At 31.8% G+C, this 14,627-nt stretch overlaps 1 protein-coding gene across 9 annotated transcripts in view; it reads left to right on the top strand.

Moving 5' to 3' along the window:
- The window catches only part of mapk10 (mitogen-activated protein kinase 10), an 82,384-nt gene that overhangs the window by 54,828 nt on the left and 12,929 nt on the right, over positions 1–14,627 (top strand). For 6 of the 9 annotated variants that reach the window (XM_051093473.1, XM_051093479.1, XM_051093478.1 and 3 more), the window contains exons 9-12: positions 328–399; positions 7,323–7,505; positions 11,733–11,857; positions 14,352–14,375. In XM_051093473.1, coding sequence (XP_050949430.1) covers positions 328–399; positions 7,323–7,505; positions 11,733–11,857; positions 14,352–14,375 — 404 coding nt within the window. Of the gene's footprint in view, positions 1–327; positions 400–1,633; positions 1,706–7,322; positions 7,506–11,732; positions 11,858–14,351; positions 14,376–14,627 lie in introns of all 9 variants that reach the window. The other 3 variants (XM_051093474.1, XM_051093477.1, XM_051093475.1) reach the window with 3 other exon arrangements.

Genomic DNA, 14,627 nt, shown 5'->3' with positions numbered 1-14,627 from the left:
TGAAAGCTCAAATAACTCATTAATACACTAAGGACCAAAATATCAGTGTGTATATTTAGAGTATGGGGGAAGCAGAGAGAGGTCAGGCTATGGATTTCCTGCCACAAACAGTCCTCCCTGAGGTCTGTCCCCAGCTCTAACTTTGATCTGAGCCGTTGTGGAATAATCGTTTGTCCAATTACATGTGTGGCAGATACCACAGATATAATTAGCCAGAGTGATACAGCTCACGTAGGCTTTTCTCTCTCAATCACTCATGACTGTTTGTGCTAACACTAACCTCTCTTTTTCTTTCCTTCGCTCTCTTTCCTGCTTCTGTGCCTGCAGTGGATATTTGGTCAGTTGGTTGCATCATGGGAGAAATGGTGCGCCACAAAATCCTTTTCCCCGGCAGGGATTGTATCCTTCATCAGTGGGTCCAAACTGGCTCACTAGCAAATAAGAAATACCATGAATTATCAGTTAAAACATCAGTTTTTATGATTTTGTGGTCCATATTGACCTGACTGGGCCAGTGTTCATCTGTCCAGGCATAACTAATCAACTAAGTCTGTAGGTTTTGCTCAGATTTTCTTATTTTAGGTGTAGCTCACTATATAACACTCACACTTTCCCTCATTCCCTTCAGTCCTCTGCGAATATTGAAGATTTGGTTTATTAGGATGCTGTGGGATCATTGTCTGCTGTGTTTTTAAGTCTGATGTGGAGGCCTTGCACCTCTGTAGTCATTCGCCCTTAATGGGAAGCAGTTCTTGCTTAATTGGCATTTAGAGGCAGTGGAACTAGTGAAGTAATGGCACAGTCTCCTTCTCCAGTCACTCATTAGGTTGAACTTTATGCATTTATTTAGCGATTTTGCTTTCGGCTGCTGTTTTGGAGTGTTCTGTGGTGAGGAATCCTAGAGAGTTCAGTTGCAGTTATACAGTAGTTAGTTACGAGTGGGAGCAGTGCTTGTTTTCTGCTCTCCAAACTGCAATTAAAGTATCGATCCTGTAGTCCAAGCTTGGCTTATTTGGGTCTTTTTAGAAACTCATTAACACTGCCTGAATGAACTTCTTTGCTGTGCTGTTTCTTCGATACCTCTTACATAGTCAGAGTGTGCTTTACCAAAGCCTGAAACACTAATAAAAGTAACTCCTTCACTGTACCTGATATGCACGTAGGTTTTCTGCTAACCTCTTTTAGATTCTTAACATAGACGGCTCTAATCTCTTCATTTAATAATAAATTAGAATACTTGAATATGAGGGATTGCGTTATCTCTCTCTGCCAGAGTGAGTTCATAAGTGCGATTTTGAACGAAATGGATTCATTGATGGATAATCTTTTAAATATGTCACATTCACTATTCACAGTCAGCTGCCTGCCTAGATAGATTTTAAAGCATTGTAAGCAAAAGGCTGTTCCAAAATGTAGACAGCAAAACATCTTATAAAATACCTTCTTTTTGGCAAAGTTAGCTTAGCAACTTGTTAATGACATAACTCTTATTGGAATCAATGGAGTCAAGCGTCTGTGTTGCTTATGTAGTGTTCTAAATTAAGTTATTATAGTGAAATATAGAGTGCATGTGTGGTTTTATGTGGTATATTGAGTGTCTGATTTTATGTTGCATGCGTGTCGTGTGCTATAGTGGACATGTGGTCTGTAGGCTGTATCTTTGGGGAAGTTATAAGAGGAACAGTGCTGTTTCCAGGGACAGATCGTATCCTTCCCGTCTGTCTGTTCTCCACTCCTCACTGCTGTCTCCATTCATATTTTACTAGCCAAATATTACCTAATATTTACCCTATTGTAATTGTTTGAATGGCCAAGGATGAGCAATCTCAATGTAAAACTGATCATGCAGACAAAACAGTAAGCCATAGAGACTTGAAGGAGAAGTCCACTTCCAGAACAACAATTTACAAATAATTTACTCACCCACTTGTCATCCAAGATGTTTATGTCCTTCTGTCTTCAGTCGTGAAGAAATTATGGTTTTTGAGGAAAGCATTTCAGGATTTTTCAGGTACAAGGTACATCGATGTTGGGCAATTCTGAAGTTGTAGGAGAAAATAAGATGGAGTTTTTCGCCATACTCTATGTTTTTGAGATGGAATACACAGACGATGAATTTAGACGTGATTCGTAGTGTCGTGGACGCGCATCCCAGAGCCTGTGCTGTACAAGCTTTTGTGCTTAAAAAGTATACAAATTTTTATTTTTCGAAAAAAAATGACAGATCGTTTCGCTAGATAAGACCCTTCTTCCTTGGCCGGGAGCGTTCAGAGCCCTTTGAAGCTGCATTTAAACTGCATTTTGGAAGTTCAAAATTGGGGCACCAATGAAGTCCATTATATGGAGAAAAATCCTGAAATGCTTTCATTAAAAACCATAATTTCTTTACAGAAAGACATGAACATCTTGGATGACAAGTGGGTGAGTAAATTATTTGTAAATTGTTGTTCTGGAAGTGGACTTCTCCTTTAAAACTTGAAGGGAGGGTAGTGCACACTCCACCAACAACATCACCAAGGCTCGCCCCAATCGGCCTGACAGGGGCGCTACAACCATCAAAAGTATGAAATCGCTCATAGCGTCGCTCATAATTGTCCTATCAACATAAAAATCGCTGTGCATGATCTTGGTCCAAAGTGCCACATTTGCGTATCTCAATAAAAACATGGCTGCCATTGGCCAATGAATTTGAGCACCTGTTAGACAAGTTTAACAGAGGCTGATCGGAATTAAACTCAGTGGGCCTGTTTGACTCACGACCCCAAGGGTCTGTGAGAAATGTAAAAGAAATCAGCCACTGGGGGGCGATATTGCATTTTTCAAGGGCATAGATGATTGTACATCACACGGTGTTCCGCACATATGCACAATATTTATATCATGTGATAGAACTCCTCATTCTGGACAACTTTGCCTCTAGAACCACTGCTGTCGATCAAATCGCTTGTTAAACGATTGAGAATATATCAAAAACCTACTTTTGCGAACTAGTTCTACAACTGCAATACAATTCTCTGGACAAATTCTCTAGGTCAATAATTATCAAAAAAAATGCTGAAATTTACTCTTTGGGAAGCTATAACGGGGTCGTTTAGAAAAGGGGCCTGTCCAAATTTACCAAAAATCCTATAAAGCCTAAAGGAAAACTTCAAGAAACCTGGTGAGCACATGCAACAGGTGATTCTAAACAAGCATGCAAAGTTTTAAGGAAATCGGACCACAGCTGGCACTATAACAGTTTTAAACATTAAAAAAACATAATATTTCTATGGTAAATTACCTGGATTTGCCAGAAATGCGAATGCTTTTTAATGCTTAAATGGATAAAAAAATACAGTAAGAATACATGTTTAAATGATTAGTTTACATCCAGAAAAAACATTTTCTGATAATTTACTCACCACCATGTCATCCAAGATGTTCATGTCCTTCTTTCTTTAGTCAAAAAGAAATTTTTTGAGGAAAACATTCCAGGATTTTTCTCCATATAGTGGATTTCAGTGGGGATCAGCAGGTTGAAGGTCCAAATTTCTGTTTTAATGTAGCTTCAAAGGGCTCTACACAATCCCAGCCGAGGAATAAGGGTCTTGTTTAGTGAAACAATCGGGCCAAAAAAACCTAAATTTATATACTTTGTAACCACAAATGCTCATCTTGCACTAGCTCGAATTCATGCATTACGTAGTCACATGTGATGTAGGCGGAAGTACCAACCCAGTGTTTACAAAGCATAAGTGCAAAGAAAGTCAAACGCCATTTACAGAAAATGATTAAACAACAATGTCAGAGGAGAAAGTGAGATGGAGTTTTTGCTACTTTTTAAACCTGGAATGCACAGACAACGAACTAACCACGTGTAACCTTTTATAACGTGATTATGTAATGTGTGAAGTCACGAAAGCATTTTTGTTTAGAAAGTGACTGATCATTTCGCTAGACCCTTATTCCTCAGCTGGGATCGTGTAGAGCCCTTTGAAGCTGCATTAAAACTGCAATTTGGACCTTCATCCCATTGGCCCCCATTAAAATCCACTACATGGAGAAAAAATCCTGGAATGTTTCCTTTAAAAACCTTCATTTCTTTTCGACTGAAGAGGGACAGACATGAACATCTTCGATGACATGGGAGTGAGTAAATTATCAGGAAATTTTCATTCTGAAAGTGAATTCATTCTTTAAACGTGTGATGGCAAGACAGATCGAGAGAGATACGGGCCGGACTTTGTGTTTTGAGCTGGAGGTGGTGGGCAGTTCCTGCAAGATGATGTAATATGGTCCTGGCTGCCCCGAGCCCTTTGAACCAGAACCCCCCTTTGTGGGAATCATGGGAGGCCTGGGGAGCAAAAGCAGTCATGTGACTCCCCAGGGCTAACTGGGCTACCATGACAACATCCATTTCCCCCTCTGTTGCTAGGCACCCATAGAGACGTCTTCAGGATCCATTCACTCCGGCCGGCTCAGACCTATATGGCATAAACCATTCCCTTAAACGCCAATAATCAAGAGCGTTGAATGCCAGCAGTCTCTCAGTCTCTCTCTCCATCCTCGCTCCTGCTCTAGCTGCCCTCATTTCCCACCGCTACACTTCTGATAATGAGAGAAATGCCATTTCATAACAAGGATGCAGTTCAGATTTATTAAGATGAGTTTGATCTGGTGGATAACAGACTTACTCAGTTTATTCATTATACACTACCGCCTAAGATTTTGTATTGTTTTTGAAAGAAGTCTGCATTTATTTAATGAAAATACAGTAAAAACACTTATATTGTGAAGTATTACTACAATTTAAAATAGCTGTTTTCTGTAATTTATTCCTGTGATGCATCATTACTGCAGTCTTCAGTGTTACGTGATACTTCAGAAATCAGTCGAATATGCTGATTTTCTGTTCAAGAATCATTGTATTATTATCAGTATTGAATTTCTTATTCTAAATGATGTTCATTAATTTTTTTTTGTTTATTTAGGGGGAAAAGTGTATTATGGTTTACACAAATATATTATGGTTTTCAACACTGATAATAATACGAACCATATTAATATTAATTCAAATTAATTCAGTTTTGCATCACAGGAATAAATTGCATAAATTTCATTCTAAAGTATATATATAAAAATATAACAATGTTCTTTAAAATTGGTTTAATATTTCACAATATTAATATTTTTACTGTATGTTTAATCAAATAAATGCAGCCTTGATGAGCATATGAGATTTCTTTCAAATAAAAATTAGATTAAATATTTTATTATTTTATTTTATTTATTTATTTATTTTTTACAAATGCAAAAGTTGTAGTAATTTCTTTTTGTAACTTTTAATAATTATAATTAGTTATATTGACAGTGAATTGACAGTGAGACTTATTTCAAATAAAATTATGACTAGATTTTATTATTTTATTTTTTATATATTTCCTAACAAATGCAAAAAGCTCTAGTAGTATTTTTTTTTACTTTTAATAATTATAATTAGCCTTTACTGTTATATTAACAGTAAATATGAGTTTTACTGTATTCTTTACCAAATAAATGCAGCCTTGATGAACATAGAAAAAAAAAAAAAAAACTAGTGCTGGACAATGATTAATCGCAATTAATCGCATCCAGAATAAAAGTTTTTGTGTACGTAATAAATGTGTGTGTACTGTGTATAATTATTATGTATATATTAAGACACACATACAGTACACACTTTATGGACACAAAAACTTTTATTTTGGATGCAATTAATCATGATGAATAAAAAAATATATTATTTCAAACTTTTGGCCAGTAGTGCAATCAGAAAAAAATAAATAATTACTCTTTTTAATATTTATATTAATTTATTTATCACTCATAATATAAAGGCAGGCACTCTGGTTAGAATAGATTGTGGGTCATTATGTGATAACAGACTCAACAAGTGCTCTCACCTCAAGCGTGTGATGATAAATGTATTAAAATGTGGTCAGTCATCTGTATGTCCATATCTGATCTTGTTTATACCATCTAGAGTCTGGTAATTGTTTGTTTGAATGAGCATGTCTGCAGTCTCTGGAAACACTTTCAGCAGTCAGTGACGCTTGACAAACCATTGGGCGCTGAAATCTCTTCCTCACTCCCCGAGAACCAGGAAGCATTGTTTGTTTTGCAAGATTGTTTATTTGCAACAATAGCCAATTGAGAATGCATGTGAATTATTAAAAATAATAGCATGGACTTAGGGCTGTCCCTAACGCTTATTTTGATAACTGAGCAATCGGCCTGTTATTCTGATGATTATTTGAGCGATCGATTTTTTTTTTTTTTTTTTTTTTAGGTAATAAAAGTAGACCCAAGCTAACCTTTAACCCAAGATAGCCTTTAAAATAACTTAAAATACTTAGTTAATAGCAATGAGGCAATAATAATTGGCTTGAATAAAGTATCAAAAGCAAGTAATCATATGGTTTTAATGAACAAAACTGAAAATACATAATGTTTAATAAACAAATAGAGCAAATGATGTATTATATCAAACGCCTGTAGAGGGCGCCAAAAGCCTGACGATTGTTTTTACACTTTACTAGCCATCTAATCCTGGATTAATACTGACTAAACAACATTTAATTCAAATGTCCACTTAATCTGTAACATTTGGCCATTTCTTTACGACAGAAATCATTTCTTGAATATGTGGGCATCAAAACTGAAGAGTTAGGGTTTGAGCTTTTATTTTGAAATCGCGATGAACAGTTAGCATATTGACAAGGATACTGATGTATTCTCCTGTGTTTGCATTGGTTTATAAATGATTTACCTTACAAATCTGATGAAATGGCACAAAAGGAATCAAGGAATTGAGTCTTATACCAGAATGCAAACACATAATGAAAATGTGTGCTATAAAATTGTGTAATATTGGATCTTATGTAGTCTAATGGGAAGTAATTTTCCAAAAACAAAAACTGGGATTCTCTACATTGTAATGACTCTGTCATTATCCTATGTACTAATTTGGTTTCTTTCTGTTTACTTAGACAACAAATTCAGTCTCTTTCCCACTCCAGTCCTAATTGGGACCCCTCTGAGCATTTTAACCTTTACTGATTTAGCTTTTATTATCCTGGAGTGGAAGTGTAATCAAACTTTATTTCATTACCGATGGCATTTTTAGGCTCACAGCACTTGCTTTTATGTTTGTCTTGTGTAATTGTGTTAGAATAACCACATTATGTTGTTATCTTCATTTTATACTCTGTTTAAAAGTGAAATGTTATACTTTGTGTAATGCTTAAACGGCCAGCCTGAGGGCGGTACGTAGGTGTTTTTTCCGTGACTCCACCCACATCCAGATATCGACCAATGGAATAAGGTTATAGAGCAGCTCGGCACGCCCTCTCCTGAGTTCATGAAGAAACTGCAGCCGACGGTGCGTAACTACGTGGAGAACAGGCCAAAATACGCCGGCCTGACTTTCCCCAAACTCTTCCCTGATTGCCTCTTCCCTGCAGACTCGGAGCACAACAAACTCAAAGGTAAGTGAGAGTTTGTCTACATTTAGTTGTGAGTGTGATATCTGGTGTGCAAATATTTGTGAAGTACTGTCACAGTATTTATTTATTTAATTTATTTATTTATTTTTTGTAGCTTGATTTTGAGATTGAATCTAAGAAAAAGTTCATATTTAATTTTTTTTAACCCCAAAAATAAAAGAAAAGAAAAGAAAAACTTGCTAACTAAATAAATACTACATACATGTATATATTTTGTGCAAAGAAAACAAAACCTACTTTTATGACTCAACAGAATTTCCTTCATTCTCAGTCAAAAAATAAAAATAAAATTCAAATAAATACATAAATATTTGATGTAGATCAATTTAATATATTTAAGTTACTTTTTGTATATTAAAATATTTTGTTTAAAGAATACAAAGCCTACCTCCATTCTCAATCAAAATAAATTATTATAATATAAATAAATAAAATGCAAATACATTTTAGTGTTGTTAAATTTAATATATTAATTTATTGTATAATCATTAGAATTTCCTCTATTCTAATAATATATAAATATTATAATATAAATACAAATGTAATAGATTCATATATTGTAACTTTTTTAATATTTTGTGTAAAGACAATAAAGTTTATTTTGATGACTAATAGAATTTCCTTTAATCTTAGCAACCTATTGAAATATTAAATAAATAAAAATGTAAAAATTACAAAAAAATAAAAATGTTAATAAATGCATACATTTTTTATGTAGATAATTGTTTATATATTAATATAATGAAGTCTATTTTATGACCATTAGAATTTCCTCTATTCTTAATCCAGAAATAAAATGTAAATATTTAAATATTATAATATAAATACATAAATGTGATATATTCATATATTGTAACTTTTTAGTATTTTATGTAAAGACAACAAAGCTTATTTTGATGACCATTTCCTTAATTCTTAGTAACATATTAAAATAATAAATAAATAAATAAATGCAAAAAATAAATAAAATAAATACATATTTTATGCTGATAAATGTAATACAGTAAATTAATATAAAGAAGCCTATTTTTTATGACATTAGAATTTCCTCTATTCTTAATCAAAAAATAAAATGTAAATATATAAATATTATATAATATAATTTATATAATATAAATGTAAATTTGATGATATATATATATATATCTTGTGTAAAGACAAAGATACCTTAATATGAAAAAATATTGTTTTTAATTATAGAACACAATTATAAGCAAATTTTTATAATATAAATTTTTATAATTTTCTATAATACTACCAGGGTTATTTTAAAAAATAATCAAATGAGGTGAACATTAATAATTTGTGTTTGATTCATCTCCTTTTGTTATTTTCATGGCTTGCCTGCATGAATCAGGCAGCAATTTCCTTCCCATTTGCCAAATTGAGAGACGTTTCATAAATTGTGCTCAGAGCCGTAGTTGTTCTTCAGGGGAAAGCGGAGGAGAATCACGAGCTTTTGATATGAAAATTGCGTGGTGGAGTTTAGACGTCACAGGCATATCCTGAATTTTCTTTGAGAAACAAAGAGGGATATAAGGCAGTGCTGATTAGACATGTGGTGTCGGTGTGACTGTAAATTGGCCGAGTGAGATATGATGGATGTGAGTGTGATTGTGAAGCTGGACCCCCTGCTATCAGGTACAGCAGCTAAAGCTTTGTCTGTCACAGCGTGCTGGAGGAGAGAGAGCAATGTGCTTCCCAGTTCCAGGCCTTATGTACCAGTGCACTGCATATTTTTGATGACTTGCTGATTCAACTCTTCAGCCTGTTAGTCGAGGCTCTATCTACTGTTCTGGGTGTGTGAGATAAGCAAGACATCCAAACTGGGCAGTACAGTGGTCCACCTAGACCAGGGGTGCTCAACCCTGGTCCTGGAGATCGACCTTCCTGCAGAGTTCAGCTCCAACCCTGACCAAACACACCTGAACCAGCTAATTAGGATCTGAAGGAGCACTTGATAATTACAGACAGGTGTGTTTGATTAGGGTTGGAACTAAACCCTGCAGGAAGGTCGATCTCCAGGAACAGGACACCCCTGACCCCAGTCCAAAACTGAGAGCCACCATATATATATATATTTTTTTTACTATTTATGCTTTTAGTTTGCATTTGTTGTATTTAAAATTTAATTTGATTTCATTTGTCATTTTGTAAATTAATATTATTTTTTTAAATTATTTTTAAATAATTCATTTTAATTAATTTTATTTTTTATTTCAGTTTTATTTCATTTTGTTTAGTCATTTTATTTAGTCATATGTTTTTACTACACTATTCACACTATTTATAATTTCAGTTTGTTTATTTAGTTCATTTGTAATTTGTGCATTTTAATTAATTTTATTTTTGTGATTTCAGTTTTAGTTTTATTATGTAATTAATTTAGTAATTTTACTTTATTTTAGTCCATTTTAGTGTCCATTTCATTAGTCATGTTGTAATTTAATGTCATTTTATATCAATTATTTTGTGCAGTTTTTTATTTTTTTACAATTTACAATTACAATTATTTCAGTTTATGTTAAGGTTTAATTTTATTATTTAATTGTATTTATTCTGTTTCATTTTATGTCATTTAATTCAGTCATTAGAATTTTTTTCATTTTGATTTCAGTTTTATTTTATAATTTAATTTGATTTCATTTATCATTTAGTAATTTCATTTTTTCATTTTAGTTTGTGTTGAGGTTTAATTTTATTATTTAATTTGATTTATTTTGTGTCATTTCATTCAGTAATTTTATTTTATTTTATTATTTATGATTTCAGTGTTTTATTTTATAATTTAATTTTATTTGCCATTTTGTAATTTAATGTCATTTAATTTAAATGATCTATGTGCAATTAAATAAACAATTTTTGTGATTTCAGTTTGTTTCAGTTTATTTTCGGTTTGTTTCAGTTTATTTATTTTAGTGCTTTTTTACTGTTTATAATTTCAGTTTGCGTTTGATTTACTTTATAGTTTAATTTGGTTTAATTTGTTATTTTGTAATTTATTGTAATTTTATTTTAATTATTTTTGTGCATTTTAAATCATTTTATTTTTTGAAATTTAAGTTTGTTTACTTTTATTATTTAATTGCATTTATTTAATTTAGTTTTTCATATAGTCATTTTATTTTAGTGCTGTTTATACCATTTATAATTTCAGTTTGTGTTTGCTTTTAATTTGTTTCATTTTATGTCATTTTATTTAGTCATTTTATTTTATGTAATTTTATTTCTTGTCATTTTGTTCAATTGTAGATTAGTGTGTTTGATTTTCATTTTGTTTTGTTAATTTTGTGTCTAATTTTTGACAACTTGTGATTTAATTTCGTGTTGAGTTCTGTTTTATCTCATTTTATTTTGTTCATTCATGTCATTTTGTCTTTTTTTGGTAAATTTGAACTTGTGACTTTTTGTGATCAGTGTTTTTATAGTCTGCAAACACTTAGCCAATGTACATGCACAGTTTCTGTCATGTTTATTAAACACGTTCACATGACAAATTGATATTGAAAGACAGAGAGGGGGAGTAAGTCAGAGAGAGAGAGAGAGATTCAGCTATACAGATCTGCGGAAATCGGTGTCGGCCATTTTGAAGCGGTCCAGCCGGTGGCACAGAGACGGGAGAGATGGAATGATGCTGTATAGAGAGGAGAGAGAGGAAGGGTCTGACTTTACCCGGCTATTTATAGAGCAAGAAAGTGAGGGAATCAGAGAGCATACAGAGGTGGAGAAGAAGAGAGGAAAGGAAAGGTGAGAGCGCGAGGAAAGACGAGCAGAACAAGACAGTGTGATGTTTTCAGTGCCCTTGCAAAGGAAGCAAAGAAATAGAGGATGAAATATAAAGATTGTGGTGTCTGATGTTTGCACTGAATTCTCCAAACATCTGAAATCAAATATTAAGCAGCAACACTGATAATAACACTGATTCTTAAACAACAAATCAGCATATTAGAATGATTTCTGAAGGATCATGTGACACTGAAGACGAGTAATGATGCTGAAAATTCAGCTTTGAATCACAAAAATAAATTACATTTTACAGTATATTCAAATAAAACAATGTTCTTTCAAAGTGTAATAATATTTAACAATATTAGTATTTTTACTGCATTTTTGATCAAATAAATGTAGCCTTGGTGAGCATAAGAAAGCATAAAAATGTGACTAGATATTCTAAATATTTATATAGCTCTGTTGTTTTGTGTTTTACAGCTAGTCAGGCCAGAGACCTGCTGTCTAAGATGTTGATCATTGATCCCGCTAAGCGGATATCAGTGGACGAGGCCCTGCAGCACCCCTACATCAACGTGTGGTACGACCCGGCCGAGGTGGAGGCAGTGAGTTCAGCTTTCCTAATTCTCTCAGCGCTATCGATCAGTGCGCCTGCGGCCATCTGTCACCTGTTTATTCTGATTTGACAGCCTCTCAGCTGTGTCCACACTACTGCTATAGCTAATTAAAGACTGCCCACCGCATGCCTTTTACATACTGAAGCCCACTGTGTTAAAGTTTGGCTATATTCAGTATTTTGATTCATCTGTTATGCTTTTTCTACATGGTACGTGCTCCATCACTCACAACTGATTGGATAGGCATGAGAAAAAAAATACGGTTTATTGTTATGCAGTGCATAGCATTATAAATAGGTACCAATCAATGTGATTGCAGATGTAAGTCATAATTTTCAAGATTTTTGTTTAATAGAATAGAATTTAATAGAATTATAATAAATGTAAACAAACAAAAATAAATTATATATTTATGTATAATTTACTATTACTATTTATTTCTTGTTTGTTTTATTTACACATTTATGAAACGCATGCATTTTTTATTCATAAAATATTACAAATGATCAATGTTATAAATTATGCATACCATATTACACCAATAAAATGTTTATACAGTCACATGCATGCATAAATAAATATTTATAATTTATAGTTAAATATAAACAAACAAAATAAATAAATAATATATTTATTATATATAATGTGTTTGTTTATTTGTTTATATATACATTTATTAATTTATGCATTTTTATTCATAAAATTTTACAAATGATAAATATTATAAATTATAAATTACACCAATAAAACAATAAAAATATTTTATACAGCTGGTTGCATGAATAAATAAATAAAATATTATAATTAGTAAATATAAACAAAATGAGTAAATGATTTATCTATTATATATATTTATTGTTTGTTTGTTTATATTTATTAATTTGTTTTAATGTACACATTTATTAAATTATGCATTTTATTGCACATTTATTAAATTATGTATTTGTTATTATTCAATGTTACAAATGATAAATATGATACATTCTACTTACCATATTACACCAATAAAATTATGCTTATACAGTTTCATGCATAAATAAGTAAATAAAAAATAAATAACGCTTTATAATTTATAATTAATAAATATTATACATGTAAATTATACATGTATTATGTATTAATTAGTTTATTTATTTGTTGTTTGTTTGTTTATATTTTGTTTGTTTGTTTTAATTTAGCACATTTATTAAATTATGCATTTTTTTATTATTCATAAAATACTACAAATCATAAATATTATAAATTCTACCTACCATATCACACCTATAAAACTGTTTATACAGTTTCATGCACAAATAAGTATATAAAAATATATAAATAAATAAAATATTTTAATGTATAATTAATAAATATAAACAAACAAAATAAATTATATATATATATATATATATTTATTATTATTATTATTATATTTTATAGTTTATATTTATTCATTTGTTTTAATTTACACATTTAATAAATTCTGCATTTTTATTGTTCATAAAATACTACAAATCATAAATATTATAAATTCTACTTGCCATATTGCACCAATAGAATTATTTTATGCATTTGCAGCAAGTTTGAATACTTTTGTTTCTCCTAATTTGATTCAGATAATCATTATATATTTAAAAAAATGTTCTGTGTTGTTTATTATTCATGAAATATTATGAATTAGGTTACACCAACAAAATAATTTTTAAACAATTGCATGCATTTACACCAAGACAATATTAAAATATTGAAATATTGATTTACAACAATTTGCCATTTTTTTGAACATACGTTTTTATTTATTTAAAAAATATATATATTTATTTAATTAGTTAGTGAAAAAATAATTCAGGCTACAACAATGTTATTTTAGTCATAACGTTCGTTACCAGACCTGGATGCTTTTATGCAATTTATATTATATTATATTATATTATGCAGTTTTAACAGATCCTCACTGAGCTAGGTTTACTTTAACATGTTTACATGTTGCATTTGTTCAGTTTGTAAATGTCCGTGGTTGATTCTGGGGACCTTCATCAGCTTGAGAGGACACAAGAAAGGAGTAAAAATAACAGAAAGTTGTCCTGTTCTTTGATGAAGATTTATAAACATTCAGTAGGCATTTGCCTCGGCTTCTATCCACACGTCCCCTTTAGACAAACAGCTTGTTCATGTCTAAATTTTGTGTGTGCACTGTTTCAAAGGGGTTTCAAGGACACAACGAGTCTGGTTTTCATACAGAACACAAAGTACTAAAATACAGAGACAAACATGTAACAAAATCCTAGCTCACAGTCACATTTACTGTCTGTAGATATGTGTTTAGCTGTTAGCAGATGTCATTTTATGTGAACGTACACTTTTCTGTTGACCCAAATATGACACGAAAATACTAATCTGACAATTCAATAGCAAACAGTTTGTTTTAATAACCCATGAGCATCGTTATGATTAGTGTGACTCTTTTCTCCTTCTCTCTGGTGTTTCTCTTTCTCTGATGAAGGCCAGGAATCAGCAGATATCTATGGTAAATAAAGACCATTCCACACTTAGGAAACCTCCTCATCTCAAATCACTCACACACCGATCTCTTTGTAACACACACTGATGTCTACAACTCAAAAACAGACATTGATTCAAGCTGAAATTTGCCAAGTGTGTGTAGGGTGTGAATATCTGTGTATTTGTGTGTGTTTGTATTGTGTACTAATCTCGTAGAACGCATGAAAGGAATAATGAGTTTAAATTCTCTATTAAAATAACAATCGTATAGAATAGA

Source organism: Labeo rohita, chromosome 21 (assembly GCF_022985175.1).
Source record: "Labeo rohita strain BAU-BD-2019 chromosome 21, IGBB_LRoh.1.0, whole genome shotgun sequence".
NCBI lineage: Eukaryota > Metazoa > Chordata > Actinopteri > Cypriniformes > Cyprinidae > Labeo > Labeo rohita.
This window is presented reverse-complemented; position numbering and strand designations above follow the sequence as displayed.